General features: G+C 51.3%; 5 protein-coding genes and 1 non-coding gene across 6 annotated transcripts; 2 read left to right on the forward strand and 4 right to left on the reverse strand.

The window, feature by feature from the left end:
- Positions 1–86: 86 nt before the first annotated feature.
- Positions 87–777, forward strand: BDZ83DRAFT_715868 (60S ribosomal protein L37; the record flags this gene model as incomplete). The annotated part of the gene is made up of 4 exons (XM_060511793.1): positions 87–90; positions 192–254; positions 372–443; positions 632–777. 4 exons carry the CDS (start codon positions 87–89, stop codon positions 775–777), a joined length of 285 nt encoding a protein of 94 aa, XP_060370096.1.
- Positions 778–1,571: 794 nt separating this feature from the next.
- On the reverse strand, positions 1,572–2,753 carry BDZ83DRAFT_747679 (uncharacterized protein; the record flags this gene model as incomplete). Its single annotated transcript, XM_060513482.1, has 3 exons — positions 1,572–1,859; positions 2,029–2,328; positions 2,565–2,753. The coding sequence occupies 3 exons, from the start codon at positions 2,751–2,753 to the stop codon at positions 1,572–1,574; spliced, it is 777 nt and encodes a 258-aa protein (XP_060370097.1).
- Positions 2,754–3,348: 595 nt separating this feature from the next.
- On the reverse strand, positions 3,349–3,435 carry BDZ83DRAFT_t40. The gene has a single exon. It is a non-coding gene; the product is annotated as a tRNA-Glu (tRNA).
- A 599-nt stretch (positions 3,436–4,034) lies between these two features.
- Positions 4,035–4,669, forward strand: BDZ83DRAFT_747680 (uncharacterized protein; the record flags this gene model as incomplete). Its single annotated transcript, XM_060513483.1, has 2 exons — positions 4,035–4,148; positions 4,265–4,669. 2 exons carry the CDS (start codon positions 4,035–4,037, stop codon positions 4,667–4,669), a joined length of 519 nt encoding a protein of 172 aa, XP_060370098.1.
- A 1,839-nt stretch (positions 4,670–6,508) lies between these two features.
- BDZ83DRAFT_788334 (uncharacterized protein) lies at positions 6,509–6,986 on the reverse strand (the record flags this gene model as incomplete). Its single annotated transcript, XM_060515678.1, has 2 exons — positions 6,618–6,986; positions 6,509–6,526 (listed from the first exon to the last, which is right to left on the reverse strand). The coding sequence occupies exons 1-2, from the start codon at positions 6,819–6,821 to the stop codon at positions 6,509–6,511; spliced, it is 222 nt and encodes a 73-aa protein (XP_060370099.1). The 5' UTR covers positions 6,822–6,986.
- Positions 6,987–11,360: 4,374 nt separating this feature from the next.
- BDZ83DRAFT_421508 (uncharacterized protein) lies at positions 11,361–12,965 on the reverse strand. Its single transcript, XM_060502985.1, has 3 exons — positions 12,633–12,965; positions 12,157–12,583; positions 11,361–12,107 (listed from the first exon to the last, which is right to left on the reverse strand). Exons 1-3 carry the CDS (start codon positions 12,837–12,839, stop codon positions 11,395–11,397), a joined length of 1,347 nt encoding a protein of 448 aa, XP_060370100.1. The 5' UTR covers positions 12,840–12,965; the 3' UTR covers positions 11,361–11,394.
- Positions 12,966–17,304: the final 4,339 nt, after the last annotated feature.

Below are 17,304 nucleotides of genomic sequence, written 5' to 3' on the forward strand. Positions count from 1 at the left end.
GCGTCTTTCTCGATTGATTCCTCCGCGAACCAACTAACCGACCAGCAACCACCGAACACCATCGTCGACCACCGAATACCGCCAAGATGAGTACGTTTTAGCCGCCGCCGTCGTCGCCGTCGTCTTCGCGACGAGAGGTTGACCTTCTACGCCGTTCCGATGGACTGACCGATGTTTTTTTTCTTGTATAGCGAAGGGTACCTCCTCGTTTGGTAAGAGACACAACAAGACGCACACCTTGTGCCGTCGTTGCGGTAAGTGGCATCTACCTGGGAGGAGGTCGAGTTCTGGTTCACTAGGACGCGACTACTTGCCAAAATTCGAGATTCGATACGGGTTCAAGAAGCTGATCAATGTTTGTGTGTTTTCAGGTCGCCGATCGCTTCACATCCAGAAGCACACCTGCTCTTCCTGCGGTTACCCCTCGGCCAAGACCCGCAAGTGTACGTTTTACCCTCCCGAACGACGAACCCAATCCGAGTCCCCAGACATATTCAATATACCAATCCCCCGAGATGATCTCAATGCTACGCCACATGTTTCACGACTACCCAATACACGCAACAACCACACAAGAACCATGAACCGAGCAAAGTGAAGACGAGTTACTGACGTAGGATGCGATTTACAGACAACTGGTCCGAGAAGGCCAAGCGGAGAAAGACCGTCGGCACCGGCCGCATGCGCTACATGAAGGACGTCTCCCGCCGCTTCAAGAACGGCTTCCAGTCCGGTGTCCCCAAGGGTTCCGCCGGCCCCACCGCGCAGGAGTCGTGAGCGATGATTGGAATGTGATTCGGGTCGACATGGGGAGGTATCTGTGCAATCGAGGGCATTCGGGCGATGGGGGAATGAAAAATTGAGATCGAGGCGAGGGGGACCAGGGAAGGCGTGGCCACGCCGCCGGAGTCTTGTCTACTCGGGAAACGATATCACGAAAAGAAATCAAAGGGAAAACATCAGCTCCTTTTTTTTTCTTCTGCATTTTTCTTCCCTCCCCCTCTGTCTATCTCACCCCTCCCCTCGTTTTTTTGACTCGGAAGCAAAGCCAATATCAAAAAAAGAGTCAAAACAAAACCAAAGCATTTGGCCAAAAATCGAACGGGTGTTTTTACGTCTTCTCATGTTATCTCGCGCGCGGGCTCTTCAGGGGGATAAACTCACTTTTTTTTACACACGGGAAAAACGGATCCTGAGGGAAAAGAGAAATGACTTTGCTTGTCTTGTTCACTCACTGATCCCACGCGCAACTGGATAATGGTGAATGATCAATTTGTGGATGCTTCCGATGCCGATTCGCCTCATCACGATGGGTTCTAATGATATGTGTGCCAACAACCGCACGGTTATGGGTGAGGGTTCATGGGGGATTTTAAGAGACGAAACATCGTACTTTGACATGACAGCTTGGATATCCCCTTATCGTGAGATGATTACTTGCATTCGAGGGGTATATCATATCCCGACTTCAAGCCTGTAGCAACCCCTTCAAGCCCCTTGCCCACTTGACCGCTTTCCAGCGGGTGGTGACATGTAACTTCAATACTTAATCACCCCCTCCCTAGACTTCATCACTGCCCCCTCCCAAACACCTTGACGCTCCCATCCCCACCAACAAAGTACAACAATTCCGTCTCCTCAACCGCCCTATCCTCCTCGCCACCCCCTCCAGCCGTGACCCTCAACACTCCGCTGACATCGCTCGCGTTGCCCGTGTCGAGCAGCCTCAGACCAATCACCGTCTCCGCGGCATGCGCCAGCCCGAGAACGAGACTCGCATGCTCCTTCTCTAGTGTCGTGGTTTGCGCCGCGATGAGCGGCTCGTCTGCTGCGACGGTGATGATGGAGGCGTGGACTTTCTGAATGATGTGTCAGTGAAGAACCCCTCGATTTGAGAATGATAAAAAAGGGATGGGGAAGGACATGTCATCGTTGATGATTTTCAACAATTTGCACACAAATGGAAAACAAGTCATTCAAGACGAGAAGAAAAAATGAGCCGGAAAGTAAGGTAGTAAGTGTACGTACCTCTTGTACACCAAGCAACATATCCCTTAACGCAAGACCCGTGAGGTCCTCGCCAGACGCAGCGAGCAAGAGGTCCGGCTGGTCCACAATCAGAACCGTCTTCGCATCCGCCGTGGACACATCGGATATCGCGCCGTCCAGCTCGCGCTGGATATCAGCTAGCCTTGCCCCGCGGATAATCCTCCGACCTTTGGGCGTCGCCGTCGTCGGCGGCGCCTGGTGAGGGGAGGAGAACAACCCACTCAGCCCGTCCACGAAGACGAATTTGCCGCTTCTTCCCAGCCCTTCTAGGTCGAGGCCCTGTGGTGCACGGTTAGTATTGTTTCATTAGACTCGAATGTGGCTGAGTGCTGGCAAGCGAAACAAGTGGTGACTGAAAAAGTCTCATTGAAAATCTCATCGATGGAGGGGTTGGAACTTCGAGTGAGGGGCAATTCTTTTCAGCAAGACGCGGGAAGAAACAAACAGACCAATCTCCCAGCGCCTTCCTTCCAAAACGCAAAATCTCTCATGAAGCTAACGAGAACGACACGGACATCCTCGCTCTGCAATGCAGAGGCGGTCCCTTCCTCGGCAGCGGCGTTGAGTTTCCTGAGGTACGTGTACAGGTACCGCAGGACGAGCCAGTTGGTGCTGGCGCCGAGGACGCTGGTGAGCAGGATCTGAGCGTATTCGGACGGGAGGGCGAGGTAGCTCTCCAGTAGGTGCGGTATCCTCGTCGCCATTTTCTCATCCGCGTATGATCTTGTGTGTAAATTCTGTATGGGACAGACACTTGGTTGTTATGGTCATGTAAGTGAAGGCCTCACTTGAAGTCAGTAGAGTCATTGTGCTATTTTCCATTGCGTCTGGGTGTGGTGGGGCTCTTTTGGCAGTGTCGGGAGTGGGTTGGCACTGTGTTAGACTGGACCTCTCATCAAAGCTGACCCTGAAATGAAGGTCCTCCTGTCGCCGTCATGAGCTTCGCATTTTGATCATTTGCCCTTTCAAGTTAAAAATAGTTTGATATCTCTTTGCCTTGGTTCAAGATTCGTGCGCTTCAAATGCGGTTTCAGAATGCTCGGGAATCGATCTAGAGAATCAAGCCTAGTCCATTTGATCAATACTTTTGGAACTTATCATGATTCTAGTTAGTCTTACAGAGGCTGTTTGATTAACACAAAAGGTACCTTCACCTTGGATGAGTAGGTACCAGTTAAGGTGTGCAGTGCTATCTATCAGTGTATCGTTCATCGAAGTCTTGGTCTTGGCGTGCCAGTCCCTAAAACTAGGTAGAAAATGGGAGTGAATATTATCGCCAACACAACAAAAGCAAAAAAATTCCGAAACCGAGAATCGAACTCGGGGCTATGCCTAACCTCTCACTAAAATGAGAGGGCATCATGTTGGCCACTACACCATATCGGATTGGATAAAATTTCTTTACAGCAAAGGAGAATAAAAATGGTGGGCGACGTGACTGGCGGGATGCCAGGTGGATCTGGGGATACTTTTCGTAAACTTCGACGCAAGTCGTAGCACATCGGAACAAAGTCCAATGTCATGAAGTTAATCTCATAGTCTATTGTGCTGCTTATAGTGTGTATACTTTCAGCGTGGAAGACCCAATACGTGTCATTGTCGTTTGTGTGAGGTGAGACGGTTGGAGCAGAAAAGCTCATTTGCGTCTGGTTACCACCTTACAGGTGTCTGCGGTACAGGACGAGCCGAGAACTTCAAGGTTTGAGAACACTTATGGAGAAGGAAGTTCCTCTACTTTCAAATAGACGAGCTTTTCCTGCCTTCATCGTCTGCGGAGGGCTCTAATCATCTCCGATCGTTCTTGACCCGACCTCTCTGGCTTCTACCTTACTTGTGAACCTTTGCCAATTTACCTCTTTGTTCATATTCTATGCTCTTCGCCTGACAATCTTATTGTTCTATCCACCACTCTCACATACTCGTGTGACATGATCGCTTCTTGAGCTGGCGCACATACTCAAACAAGACGTTATTCATCATACATCATGTCATGCTCACACGACAATCTCCGTGCTGATATCAGGCAATATGGTCCGGGGAAGAAGCTCACACTGTTCCCTCACTCGCCGCCAGATCCCCATGGTCGCTCGACCTACAAAGTCCCAGATGGCCTCAAAGGGAAAAAAGGATCCTCTCAGAGCGAGAGGAACCTATGTCCATGACTGCTCTTTGCTTCGACAAAGACAACTAACCTCACCTACTCGACACAAGCCAGCACAACGATCCGGCCAACAACTTAGGCGTCGAGATCATAGAGCGCCTTTCCAACGGCAGCGATGGCGATAACCAAGTGCTCTTGGTCAGGGTTTTTCACAAACCTGTGACCGACCTCAAATTCACCGTTCCCGACACCCAAGAAATTGTGGTCGTCAAGATCTTTGACCCCCTCTTCAACCCGGAGGATGCAGAAGAAGGCCCTTGGAAGGTGGCCTCCAGGGCCGACATGAAACTTAGCCGCGAGGCTGGTGCATACAAGGAATTGCACAAGAACAACCTGACTGGCTATCCCCGTCTCGCTCCTCAGTACTGCGGCTGTTGGACGACCCGTCTTATGAGCTACTCTCCAGACTTCGAGGGAGTGACGCGACATGTAGGCCTCGTGCTTCTGGAGTACATTTAGGGAACGAGCATCCGAGACCTATGCGGCCACGATGATGATGAGGTCCTGATCCCTCAGAGAGGACGAATCTGCTTAGACTGCGACGGCCCCGACTCATCTAATTTTGGCCAAGAGAAACGCTTGGATATATTAGCGCTACTAGTAGCTGGGGTTGTCGAACAGGTATACAAAGGAGTCTGGCACGAGTACGTGGATCCTGAGAACGTACTCGTTACCATGCGGAACAGGTCAGCCATCCTCGAGACGCCTAGAGTTTCCCTCATCGCCTACGACATCTGCACGATCGATTCCAAGTGCAAGAAACCCGTCAATAGATGGTCGCGGTATCCTCACCCTCCGCATCCGACCAAATGTTTCGACCTTGCTAGGCTATACGGATTTGGTGGCTGGTGGCCACTCGATTGGGAAAAAGGCAAAGGTGATAAGCACTTCGAGGATTGGCTGATTGAACGTTTCGGACCACACGATTCTGAGAAGTATTCCTACAATTGCTTATACACCAAAGAATGGCTGAAGCGGGAGAGAGAGATCGCTAGGGAGAAAGCAAGAAGAAAGAAGGCCAAGGAAAAGAAGAAGGCGAAGGCGAAGGAGAAAAGGGCGAGGGCGAAGGAGAGGAGGAAGGCGAAGAAGGCTTTCGCAGAGAAGATAGGGATGGAGAGGGAAGCAAAGCACGCCTGAGCTCGCCTATCAACGCGCTGAAAATCCTTTTCATAAAGCCCCCAGGCATCCTCTTCATCGGGGTTTTAACAGCAGCCTAGATGGAAGCAGTGAGAGCGGGACAAGTTGTGCAAGAACACGAGGGCGAGGAGTCTCGTGGAGAGACAATGCATGGTACAGATGGGCAGTCATCATAGGTTACCAATAGTTCTATAGATAGCAATGCATCACAGGCTACTACTGATAGCTCCCGCGAAGTTAATAATTCGCCAGAGTCTCGTCCCAGAAGGCATTGATAACGTACTAGGTCACGGCGGAGTTTGGTTAGGGACGGACTTTCAACGGGCGTGAGTGATCTTTCAGGAGATTCGTTTCCTATTGAACATAACTAGGGGGTTAATGCCTCTCAAGGGCCACTTTGCTCATTGTGGTGGTTTTCTTTGTAGTCAAATCGAGTGCAAAGGATTACTTTCTCTCTTCAATTCCGTGAAGTGAAGCTGTACATCTCCTAAGGTAGGACCCAGAGTCTCTGCTGAAATTGCTCCCAGTTCTGCCTAATGGGCTGTGGTGCACGCACGTATGAACAAGGTTATTTTGGAAGGTGTTGGATGATTACTCGTGTTTGATGTGATGCTAGAGTATGAATGAAATGGTGACTTATAACCATCCACTTTTATGTGTTCCTGTGCTTGTTCTAGCATCTTTGTAGGGAGGGTACCCAGAGTTTATGACCTAAGATGCCGCAGAATGCTTGAATTTAAGCTTAGTCTGTTGGCGCTGGATACTTGACCTACCCATAAGGTTTTGGCCCCTCTGCCGTGAGAGTTTTGCGGGAGGTCTAATTTTGCTGATCAGGATTTTGGGGGTAAAATATTTCGAGATGGAATTCATTGGAGTTTTTTTGCGCAGGACTATCATCTTTTCACGGATGAGCTTATATTGCCATCATGTTATCAGCGCTTGAGGAAGAGTTCAGAACGGTAAAAACATTTCAAGTTTGATGGTAACGCGAGTCGCTAGTCTATCGCCAAATACGCATATATCTGTTTCGAGAAAGAAAAAGGAGGCGTACATCTTCCGCCTTCGCCAGTTGAATAGAGGATGGGTCGAATTCGCTTGGTTTAGAAGCACCGAGATGCGCCTGCGTCTCGAGGTGTTTTATATACAGTGTGCTTGCGTAGCTTAGTTACAGCAGCAGACCTATCAAGTAATCAAACGTATTAGAACATCGTTTCCCTTTTCACGTTCTGTTGCGAGTCAAGGCAACAAGAGGAAAGGGGAGGGCTGTTACCTGTCCGCCACGACCAGACTTGGAATTGCTGCAGCACTTAAGCGCGGAGCAGCTCTCGCCCTTGTCGCCGCCCTTGGAGCACGTTCCCGCCTTTGCGCATTGGCGGGTCTCGAGGAGGGAGGGGAGGTTGACGGAGTCGAGGTTGCTTGGGACGGCGATGGCGAGGGTGGCGAAGAGGGCCATGAGAACTGCTGAGGCGCGCATCTTGGCTGTGGGAGGTATTGTTTTGTTTATGGATTTATGGGTGTGGTAAGCCGCGTTAGGATTGATGAAGAAAGAGTGATTACAAGTCTGATTATATTGTGTAGAGAACGATGCTGGATGTTGATGGCTGGGAGGACGAAAGTCGAGGGATTCACGGCGAGTTATATATCACTCTACCTCGATCGACCACCCACGCGTGGTTTGCGATCGACTCGCATCGTCTCATGGGAGTCACCCACGCACCCAGCCGCAGACGGGTGAGAACGTTTGACAATCCTTAGGCGAGAACCGAATCCAGACTGCTGGGTGAACCGGTCCCGCTCGTTTGGGGCCCGTCTGGTCTGGTCTGGTCTGGTCTGATGTCGTGCTGACTTACCGTCTGGGAGATCCGGAGTACCTGAGCTGTCTGTATGCCTTGGACGGGGACGTGTTCAACAATGAGTCGGTGTGCCTGCCCTCTGGATCATCATCATACCCCTTGTTCGAGATGAACCGCGCATGAAGAAAGTCCGACTTGTTCGGAAGGCATCACGAGTGTCACGAGTCAATATTCCTTCCTTCTGGATAGTATCTTGGAGAGGGACTTTGAAAAGTCTCCGGGCGTTTTGGTAGCTGGGTATCCTGATCGTCTCGTGAGGCAAGTGAGGCCCTTCCCAAGATTTGGTAGAAGTGAGTTGGTTGACATGACTTGACGCGCGCGTAGGTCTCGTTTCAAGGCATCCTGGAAAGTGAGGGTTTGAGTCAAGATGCCGCGTGGTAGGCCTTGTTCCTGACGTGTGGGAAGCCAGGCGCCTTGCACGCGCGCCCACAAAGGAAAAAGAAACCTGTAATTAAGAACGGGAAAAAGCAGGGGTGGGGTGTTCATTCTTTTATTTTTGGAATTGGTATCATTGAGTCGTCTGATGGTTGTGTTGTCTTTTTCCGACGGACTTTGTTGTGACTGACTGGTCTGATGTTTTTGGCATTTAGACTTTAGCCGTCAAAACAAGTATGCTTCGTCGGCCTCCAGCTCTCACTTGCCTGTGTATTCTTGGTACATCGTTCTGATCGGATAATGCTGCCGTAGGCATGCACATACCATCATCGGCGAAACGGCATTGTGCGTGTTTGGGGGAAAGGGACCTGTTGGGGCTCTGCCTACAGATGGATATCTGAATCGCACTCCGCCCTTGGCGAAGATCGTTCATGATTGATGGATGGTCTAGATGCTACATCGCACCGATTCTCGTCGGTTCAACAAAGAGACGCGGGATACACCTAGATGTTGTCGGTCAATGAATTCGGCGTTCTCTCAGGCTCTTCCGTGGCCATTGCCGCATCAGGTAGTTGCTACTAACAAACGGCGCGTCTTACTGGTTCGATGAGAGTTCCATGCGACAGGGGTTTGCTCCCCCACCGAACGAGGAACGCCAACGATTACTGAGGGGAAAAAAGAACATATCCGTAGACTTTCACATCTGTGCCCATGTCTGACGGGGACACTAGAACATTGTTCCGATTCTGTAATTGCAGTCTCGATGATGGGATTACCCAGATGGCTTATTACGTGGAGACCACCGGCGGATGACCAGACCACATGCCTCAGCTCTCTGACAAAGTCCGAATGTCGCCCCGGGGAGGCAGACCCGCTATTTACGGCATTGCCCGTTTCTAGAATGAGTCTCTCGTCTCGGGTTTCCCTGCATCAGCCGGAATTACACCGCCCAGGGGGGGAGGGTAAACGTCTCAGTTTCACGTTGTAAAATTTAAACTTTTATTGGCTTTGAATTTTCCCGCCGCTAGGAATTCAACGAAGGCGGGAAGCATATTTTGGGTTGAGAAGGAATCAGATGGGTCGTGTTCATGCACGATCAGCGTATCTTTTTCTCCCTCTGTTTTTCCGTCTGGAGTCTTCAAGGCTTAGGCAAATCTCGATGCTTCCGAACACACCGAACCGGGCCACTCCTCTCAGCTTACGGAGACGGGAGATGTACACTTGCTTTATTCTTCATCTTCACCAACACGGATCCAGCGATGGACTGGCGTTCCACTCGATTATTTAGTTAAAGTACTTCGTACTAGTCAAATTTTCCTAAGCCCATTCCACAAGACAGTCATAATGCCCTCACCCGTGATGATAGAAACAAGCGAAACCCTCGCTCAAATCTATCATACAATTCATCTCAGACCAACATTCCCCCGTAACTTGAACAACAGGCCTCCCTCGAAACCTTTACGCTGGAGTACTATCCCGCATAAAGCATGGAAAATGCGCAGCCCCATCATCCCATCCCCCTTCAGCTATCCCACTGTTATCTTGTCAGCATACTTGAATCATATCCATTGCCAACGGAGCGAAGTACCTCACGAAAGTGCTTGAAGCATCTCAAGAGGTAGCCAATGAAGTTGAGGCAAAACTCTCCGCGCTTCTCGCTCGTCGCGATGCGCATGACTCCAGTTCCGGCAGCGATCCGACCCGCCACCGTCGACTCTTTAGCCATGTCTGGGCATTCCATCGTGATTTGGCAGTTTATGTTGCCGATAGTGATCTCGGGCAAACCCGTCACGGCAAGGTATACGACTCCGTATTTGACCAAGTAGGCCATGGCCGTCGGGAGGTTTGAGCCGGGACTTGGAGTCTTGAAATCCTTGATGATGCAGTCTCTCTCTTCCCAGTTCTGAAAACGTTCACTTTAGTCGTCATCAACGTCGTCGTCTTCGCTATCGTCGTTCTCATCATCGTCATCCTCGTCATAGTCGTCATCGTCTTCGTCCGAAGAATCGTCTTCATCTTCTCTATCGGACGGATCGTCTTGGTCTATAGGTACTCCATCCAATGGCTCATCTCCCTCATTCTACCAGAACCATGGGCGCAATGCCACCTGAAGTCCCTCCATAGCCATGAAGTCATATGATCCAAGGATTCGGGGTTCATGCTGATCATCACTCTCGAAGGGCTCCACGATCTGAATATCGGGTCGAAACGGGCGAGTAAACCCGGGCATGTGATTCTGGAGAACCCAGAACTGCCTGCCATTGATGATTTCCATCGCATGGTTGAGAACATCCATGACGGGGCAGATGACGTGGATTCGAAGGACATACACCGCCGTCTTCCTGTCGAAACTCATCAGAGACACCGAAGTGTCCTTTCTTAGCCAGGGATGATGCTGCAGCTCGCCGAACTGGCCCTCGAGACCCTAAATCATCTCGATCGCCAATCTCTGGTGCTCGTCATAGTCGACGCGGACAATTCGTTCGGGAAGCGAACGGGATCGAATCCACCTGCTTGGCTTGAAAAGCATTCGCTCCCGACTAGGCGGCCTGTATCCGGGATAGATGATCTGGTACCATGGCGGCACAGGATGCACATGGTACTCGGGCCAGTCTTCCTTCTGGATTATGGCTTGGACGAGCCGGGGGTAAGGATTGAATGTCCTCGTATTTGGCGTTTCGACCTGTAGTGGGTGAAGAGAAAAATGAGCTTGAAGATGAGATCAAAGGCCAGTGGTGCGATGGCGGGAAAATAAGGAACAACCAAGCAATCGTACATACGTCCTTTTTCCCGTTAGTCCGATGGAATTTTTTGTCGCGACTTTGGTACGAAGCTAGACTGACGTGATGAAATCGTCTTTGCCGGTGGGCGGGAGTAAGGAAGGAAGACGAGAAATTCTATGGACCGCAGTGGGAAAAGAAAAAAAGAAGAAGAATTTTCAGAAAGCCCAAGGTGAAGTCTGATACCATGACCAGACCCTCTCTGGCCTGAGGTTTTGGGACTGAACAAGATGAATATATCGCGGGTTGAATATACAGACAGGACCAGGCACGTACCGGCCCAGTCCAACGAGGCCGGTTGCCCACTGATAATCACCAGCGACATGCAGACTTTCGCTCAATGAATCGCTCTAGCCAAGCAAGGTCAGCGAAGTCTCCCAAGAACCTGGTGCTGGATCTTCCTGCATTCATTGTTCTACTGTTCCCATCCCTCAGGCACCTAAGCTCGCCTGAACGCCCGATACCAGTAGTAAAAGCTGGGTACTCGGGTTGTCGCCTCTGCCCTCTTACGCTACCGAAGTAAGGTACGTTATATCTTACCTTACCTTGGATAGCACACAAGGTATTCATTCTGCCAGGCCAAAGAGTACCTACCAGTGGTTAATTGCGCTAGATAGGGTAGTTTACCCAAGTTTTCGAGTCCTCCCAGTCCATTCAATACAAGCAAGACACAATATCGCGTTCCTCTCCCGTGCGACACGTGCGAAAACAGACCGCGAAGGCAGGAATGTCATGTCCAAAGATGTACTGCTTCTTAGATCACTCATGCAGTCAATAGATATGTTGTTGTTAAAGAAACTTTTTAAGATGAACGAAAGTTTGGAACTACAAGCCCAACTACATGTTACATATACGAAGCCATACGAAAAAACATGGTTCATCTACCGCAGACGCCGCGCCCAAGCAAAGTGGTATTTTGGTCTTCATCGTCCATTCCAAGCATTCTTCACATACTCAAACTACACCTATTAAGGCCACCAACAAACAGAAGCTTTGCGATACAAGCTGTCCCAGCTGTCTGTCTCGGAAAAGGACACACTTAAAAGTATCCATGCTTTGGGATGGCAACAAAGATGGCAGTGAAAACACCGCCAACGAGTACGGCACATAGCATTGCCTGAAGGAAGATGGTATCCTGGATGGTGCGCAGAGCAGGCTCCTCAATCCACACCTCGCGGTCAAAGATCTTGCGGACAATGTTGCGCTTCTCATACTTGATGACCCAAGGCTCCGACTCATAGCTGTTGTTAGATCCAAACGTGTCGAAGGAAGTTTTGCGGTCGTCATTCTCCTCGTCCACGAAGAGCTCCCAGGGACGAACGTGACGATGGTGCATACCGTGTAGGACAACACACATGCCCTTGTAGGCTGCGACCAAGGTAGAAATTCCCAGAACCCATCCGATAGCAGCTAGTGCTCGCCATCCGCGGCCGGCGCGGCTGAGAGTAATCAAGATGGCGACGACAAAGGCGATGGCAATGAGACCAACACCAAGAGCCCGGGCGAAGAAGACGCGAGCGGGGTTACCGTTGCAGATGGACCAACGAATGAAGTTGGGGTGAGCCTGCTGGCGGAGAGAGTTCTCAATTACTTTAATGGCCATGCGACAGGCCGTAGGATGGGTAGTGTACGCGAAGGCGTGAAGAGTGGCGTCACGTTCCTTGGCCGAGAGGTTGAGTTGTCGCGGCGCGCCCTCCATAATGTACGTGGCGATAACACGGTCAATCTCTTCACGGAAAGGCTGGATGGTGACTAAAATCCGTCAGCATGTACCTTGAAGCCCCCAAGTCTGACAACTTACAAGGCTGCTTGGCACCCACGGCCGCGAATGCATCACTGGCCTGAGAGCGGTACGAATCGGCATTCGACACGCCTTGAGACCCCGTGTAAACTGAGCCTTCGTAGTCGTTTGGGGTACGTGGAGGGGTGTGGAATGGGTCGCTGGAGTCTTGCACGATGCCGCTCGTGGCACCCTTCTTCTCGAAATCGGTTCCCTTGAATATCTCTTGGCCGGGCTTCTTGCGCATCTTCTGTGACTTTTCCTTGTTCATGCGTTGAAGCAAGTCAGTCTCCATGGCTTCGGTCCACTCGGGGGCGAGAGACATGTCAGACGTCTTTGCTTCCCCAAAACGCTTCTGGAAGTCCCGGTGCCAGAGGAAGAATTGAAGGTTTTCCGCCGCATGCTCAATGTAGATCAGGTAATTCATGAAGTCACGCACAGTACAAGGCTACCAGGTCAGTACTTTGGATAGTATCAAAGTCATGAGTGCAACCTACAGGGCATGTGCCACCGTTGATAATCTTGTCAAAAGTGAGCGACTCTGGGATGCCCTGCAACTTTCCAGAATTGCCGGAGCGCAAGGATGAGGAGGTGTTGCTCTGCTTTTCATCGCCACTGTCGGATACGTCTGAAGTGCTCTCGCGGGCTGAGCTGGTGTTGCTGACGTATACCGGTCGGCGGTAGGTGAGAGGTAGAAGACCCATAGTTGGATGTTTGATAGAGGTGACACTTCGTGTCACCGTCTTGTTGACAGTAGATGGAGAAGCGAATGGAGTAGGTGATCTTAGGTTCTAGGTTGTAGGACAGTGAGGATGGGTGAATGCTCAGAAACCTTTGATCAAAAGAGGCCGCCGTGAGGTTGTAGTAAATAGGTCCGGGAATGACGTTCCACAAGTAAGACCGGACAAAGTTAAGGGAAAGAGAGTGGTGTTTGGCTTAAGATAGGGTTGGAACGAACTACAAGCTACTGCACGGTGAAGAAAAGTGCTCGCGTTGCGGGAGGGGTGGAAGGGGATGGGAGTAGGGAAGAACACAACTAAGCTTGAGAATGAAAGAATGAGGGACCCGGTCGAGGGCACTGGTAGACTGATATAGCAGTGAGAGGAGAAACGCAGGCGTAGGCGCAGGCGTGCCTGTCAACCCGCGCCCAGATATCTCGAGAGTCAAGGGCTGATGGGCAGGGCCAGTACGATTGCCAGACCCCACACACATTTCGACGGAAAGACTACTTTATTTGGCCATGCCTGGCTTCCGTTGACGGAGAGGGCTGAAGCTGGGCCAATCCAGAAAGCGCGAAATCGACCCGTGGCCGGGGTCCATGTGGGACACTGGGACTTGGGATGGGTGAGGCGTCCAGACGTTTGTTGTTTCCTGGCGGAATGCGGACGGGTGGAAACGACATGGTGGGTAGGGATGTGCTTTCTTCTCGGACTTGCTTGGTGATGCTGATATTGAAGGCACGCTTGGCAGGCATGGAGGACGACGCAGTAGGAATAGCGCACCCGCGTAAGGGTGGAGGCGATGTACTGTGTAGTATGTATCTATATCTCTGGATTTCTGTACGCAGCATGAGGTAGTAGGACGTTGAGAGACATGGCCATGGCCCGTGGACGCATGTGGGTGTGAAGGAGAAGAAGCAAGAATGGCGCTAGCAACCGCATCGTTGAATCTCGAAGTTTACGCAGCGAGCCCTTGCTTACCTGGCCAGGCCTTGCGTTGTTGTGGCCATTATTTTGGACAACACGAAAGATCACAGCGCTCTGCGTTTGCGAGGCGAAGGCCCAAACTGCTATGCTATGGTGACAAGATTAATGAGGACTCAGTGAGCCAAAAAGCAGTGCAACGACGTGACCAAGTGACCGGGCGCCTCAAGAGCGCCCATTCTCCCATTGCAGACCTGCTACCAAGCCAGAGGTGACGAACCTCCCGAAACAGCAAAATTGCTGTCGATCTCCTTTGCATCGTGGCGATTGGTTGAGTGGCCCGGCACTAGCATCGAGGCTTTCCTCAACGAGTAAGGAGCGTCTGTTCGGCTGAGACAGTTCACAGCTGGGCTTGTCTTCCCTGCTTGGGGAAAATCGACGCTGCAGAGTGCGGAATTGGCTGGTAATAGATACGGATACCTGCTGTGTGGGAGATTGCAGGAGATCGGCAAGAAGAGAGCGTGGAGAAGAGACCCAAAGGCCTGGAATTTTCTCAGTCCGGCGTGACAATGATTGGTGATGTCTTTGGTGAGAACCACCAAATATTCATTGAGGGGTGATTCCGCCTCAAGTTGTTGCAGCAACAAGCTGGTATGACAACAGCCAGCATCAGAAGTTGGTTCAAAGGTCGAGCGAGGCATGGGCGAATCCTTAGGACTCGTTTCTCTCTTTTCTCCAGAGGACCGGACCCGGGACACGGCGGCGTAGGAGGCGGCGGTCAGGGGTGGACCATGACGAGATCAGGCGGCGCCTCCCACATCAAGCCTCCAAGATTCAGACTTTCCGTCGTCTTGTGGTGGACGGAGAAGAGGTCCGGGTCCGAGAGGTGGAGGCAGAACTCCCTTTGTTCTCTATGGCACTGAGTTCATCAACGGATGAGGCGAAGGCTTCCGGACTGGGGAGACTGTAGTCCGTTAGTCCCCATCCCCAAAGCCCTTCAAGTCGGATCACGAAGGGTGCTAATAGGTAACGTAACGTGGTCCAAGTCGAGTTTGACTTTGGGTCTAGGTGTGCCACTCGCCTAACGGCGCTCAGGAGAAACTGATCCGGCGTAGGGCAGGCTGTGAACAGATGGTGGAGCTACGACACAAGCGCGGGATTGCTGAGAGGCGTGTCTGGAGTGGGCTTGCTTGATGAGAAGTATCCGTTGGTAGGTATCGACCGGGGGAAGAGAGAGAAGACGAAGATGAGAAGAAGAAACACAAAAATGCTGCCCAGGTGGATGGGGGGAGAAAAAAGAGGCAAGGGGTTGATGAAGGTACCTATTACTCTGTAGTCTGTACTGCGTACTACTCCAGGCTGGAAGGTGCCTTCCTTACTGGCAGGGTCCCCTGCATCGATGGTCTGTGCGCGTTCCTTTCCCGAGATCGATTGACGATGTCTCCTTCCTTCCCTCTCTGCGTTTGTGCCTTGTTCGCACCTGCCATATGTATTTGATGAAGCGACTTCCATTTGTGAGGCAATGAACCTTGCCCGGGGAACTGAGGTCGAGTATTCGACTTATGTAATATCTCCGTCTGAATTCCTTCTCTTCGCAAACTTCATCAGACGAGATTACTTACACGAATGCTCTCCACCAAGGTCGGCATCCTTTATTAACAAGCCCCAAACAGCATTTGCTTTTTGCCATATTATCACCTCATGCTATTACTTCCCTGCCTGGTCACCATGCTTGCCAAGGTCCTCATCAGCGAACCAGATTGGTAAGGCGAGAAGCAGTATCGGGACGACTAGCCTCTTCAGCCCATCCCTGCGAAGAATGTGAAGAAGAGCCCGAAGGGGCGTCTTGATCAAGTCTTCTCGCCAATCGATAAATCTATCCCTGCTTACGTCAACGGCCAATCAAACCCTCGCTCAACCACCATCTTATCCTAGCTCCTCACCTTCACCCACCGTCACCCACCAGCCAGACAAGTCCAGCCAGCCTGAGGAAACCTCACATCCAGCCTGTCACACCAGGTCACCAAAAGCCTTGGTGGATTACCTCGGCTTGTTCGGGCTCGCTAGGGTCGCCGACCATGGTCGCCGTAGCCGTCGCCCCGAGGTCAGTCTTTGTGTGTCCTATGTCCATCCCCCCTCCCAGAATTGTGCCAACCGTCTTCCGAGCAACGCCTTTTTCTGTGTAGCGTCGATGAGCCAGCTATCCGATCGAGCCAGCTTTCAGGAGCTTTACTTTGCGAATCGGCCGCCTGTAACATTGGCAAAGACCACATCTTACTCCAACCTCACCTTCGCACCGTCGCACCGCAGCAGCTGTCGATGCAAAGGACAAGATAGCATCCCATTCACGTCGGAAAGCTGAAGATACCCCTGGTGCAAATCATTGCATTCATCTCGAAGCGACCCCCCTCAAGCGGGACGGATGGCCCAACGAGTGGCCAGAACCCCTGTGCCGAGCCAAACGTCACACGTTACCCGATTGCGACGCTGCTTCCGGCCCGAGAGGAACAGATCGCCGGACATGTTTCCAGCTGCGTCCTGTACAAGGTATTGGCTCGCCTATCGTGCCGCAAAATGACCATTGTGTGTATCTGTGACTGCTCTGAACGCGGCGTGATCATATGCAAGCTGATGGTTTCCGTCACAGCCCGTCTCTGCTCTTCTTGTATGGCTTCTGGCAAAGCTACGCTTCTTGATATCCTCAAAAGCCTTGACTGGAGCGATGACAGATTCGGGCAATCTTATATAACAACACGAATCGTCGGCCGAGGTTGATGCTTTGCTCATTGCCATCATCTCGTCCTCGCGCAGGGGCCTCCCCATTCCCCTAGCTCTCGCATTGTCTCTCTACTCCGTAGTTTCCATAACCGCTTCTTTGGATCGTGGCGTCAAGCTCCTGTCATTCGCTTGGCGACCTGGACCACACGACGCTAAATCTCCCCTACGTCTTTCTACCCGAAACCAAGAAAATTCTCTAGCGTGGACCATGGGTTAAGTCGCCTTCCTATCTTCGATGGCAAGATGCGTTCCATTAACGTAGGGAGCGTGCCGGCCATGCGCTGACCCAAGGATGTCGACCTAGGCGCGTGGGTGCTTGGTTCCCAAAATTAGAGGGGACAGTCACTCGCACTTCTCGCCTCATGGAGAACTCGCGAATTCCTCGTGGGCGGCTTGCTAGTCAAATTTATGCCTGTTTTTGGTATCCTGAACATTGGCCTCCTATGGAATGTCTTGACAAGATATGTGCCTGTCTCGCTCCTCATCTGATTGGAAACATGTCCACAAACCTCGAGACACGATGGCACATTTTCGACAGTGATTTTACACTAGATGAATTTATCCAATAGACGCACAGGTGTCGGCCGAGAGGATTCTGGACTTATTACTTCGAGACAAAAGCCCTGCCGCCAGGAACACGGGCCATACACGACCATAGTACGAGCCATTGGAAGTCATGCCCTACTAGTCTCCGGGAAGGATTCGGATCTTTGTAGTTCAGACAATGTCTTGGCCCAGAGGACAGATT

Source organism: Colletotrichum acutatum (genome assembly GCF_030867785.1).
Source record: "Colletotrichum acutatum strain CBS 112980 chromosome Unknown BDZ83scaffold_8, whole genome shotgun sequence".
Classification (NCBI taxonomy): Eukaryota; Fungi; Ascomycota; class Sordariomycetes; order Glomerellales; family Glomerellaceae; genus Colletotrichum; species Colletotrichum acutatum.

Coding starts and splice junctions, on each gene's coding strand:
- BDZ83DRAFT_421508 (XM_060502985.1), bottom strand. CDS start 12,839: ATGGGTCTTCTACCTCTCACCTACCGCCGACCGGTATACGTCAGCAAC. Junction 12,584..12,632: donor TCAACGGTGGCACATGCCCT/GTAGGTTGCACT, acceptor CTGACCTGGTAG/CCTTGTACTGTGCGTGACTT. Junction 12,108..12,156: donor CGTGGGTGCCAAGCAGCCTT/GTAAGTTGTCAG, acceptor GACGGATTTTAG/TCACCATCCAGCCTTTCCGT.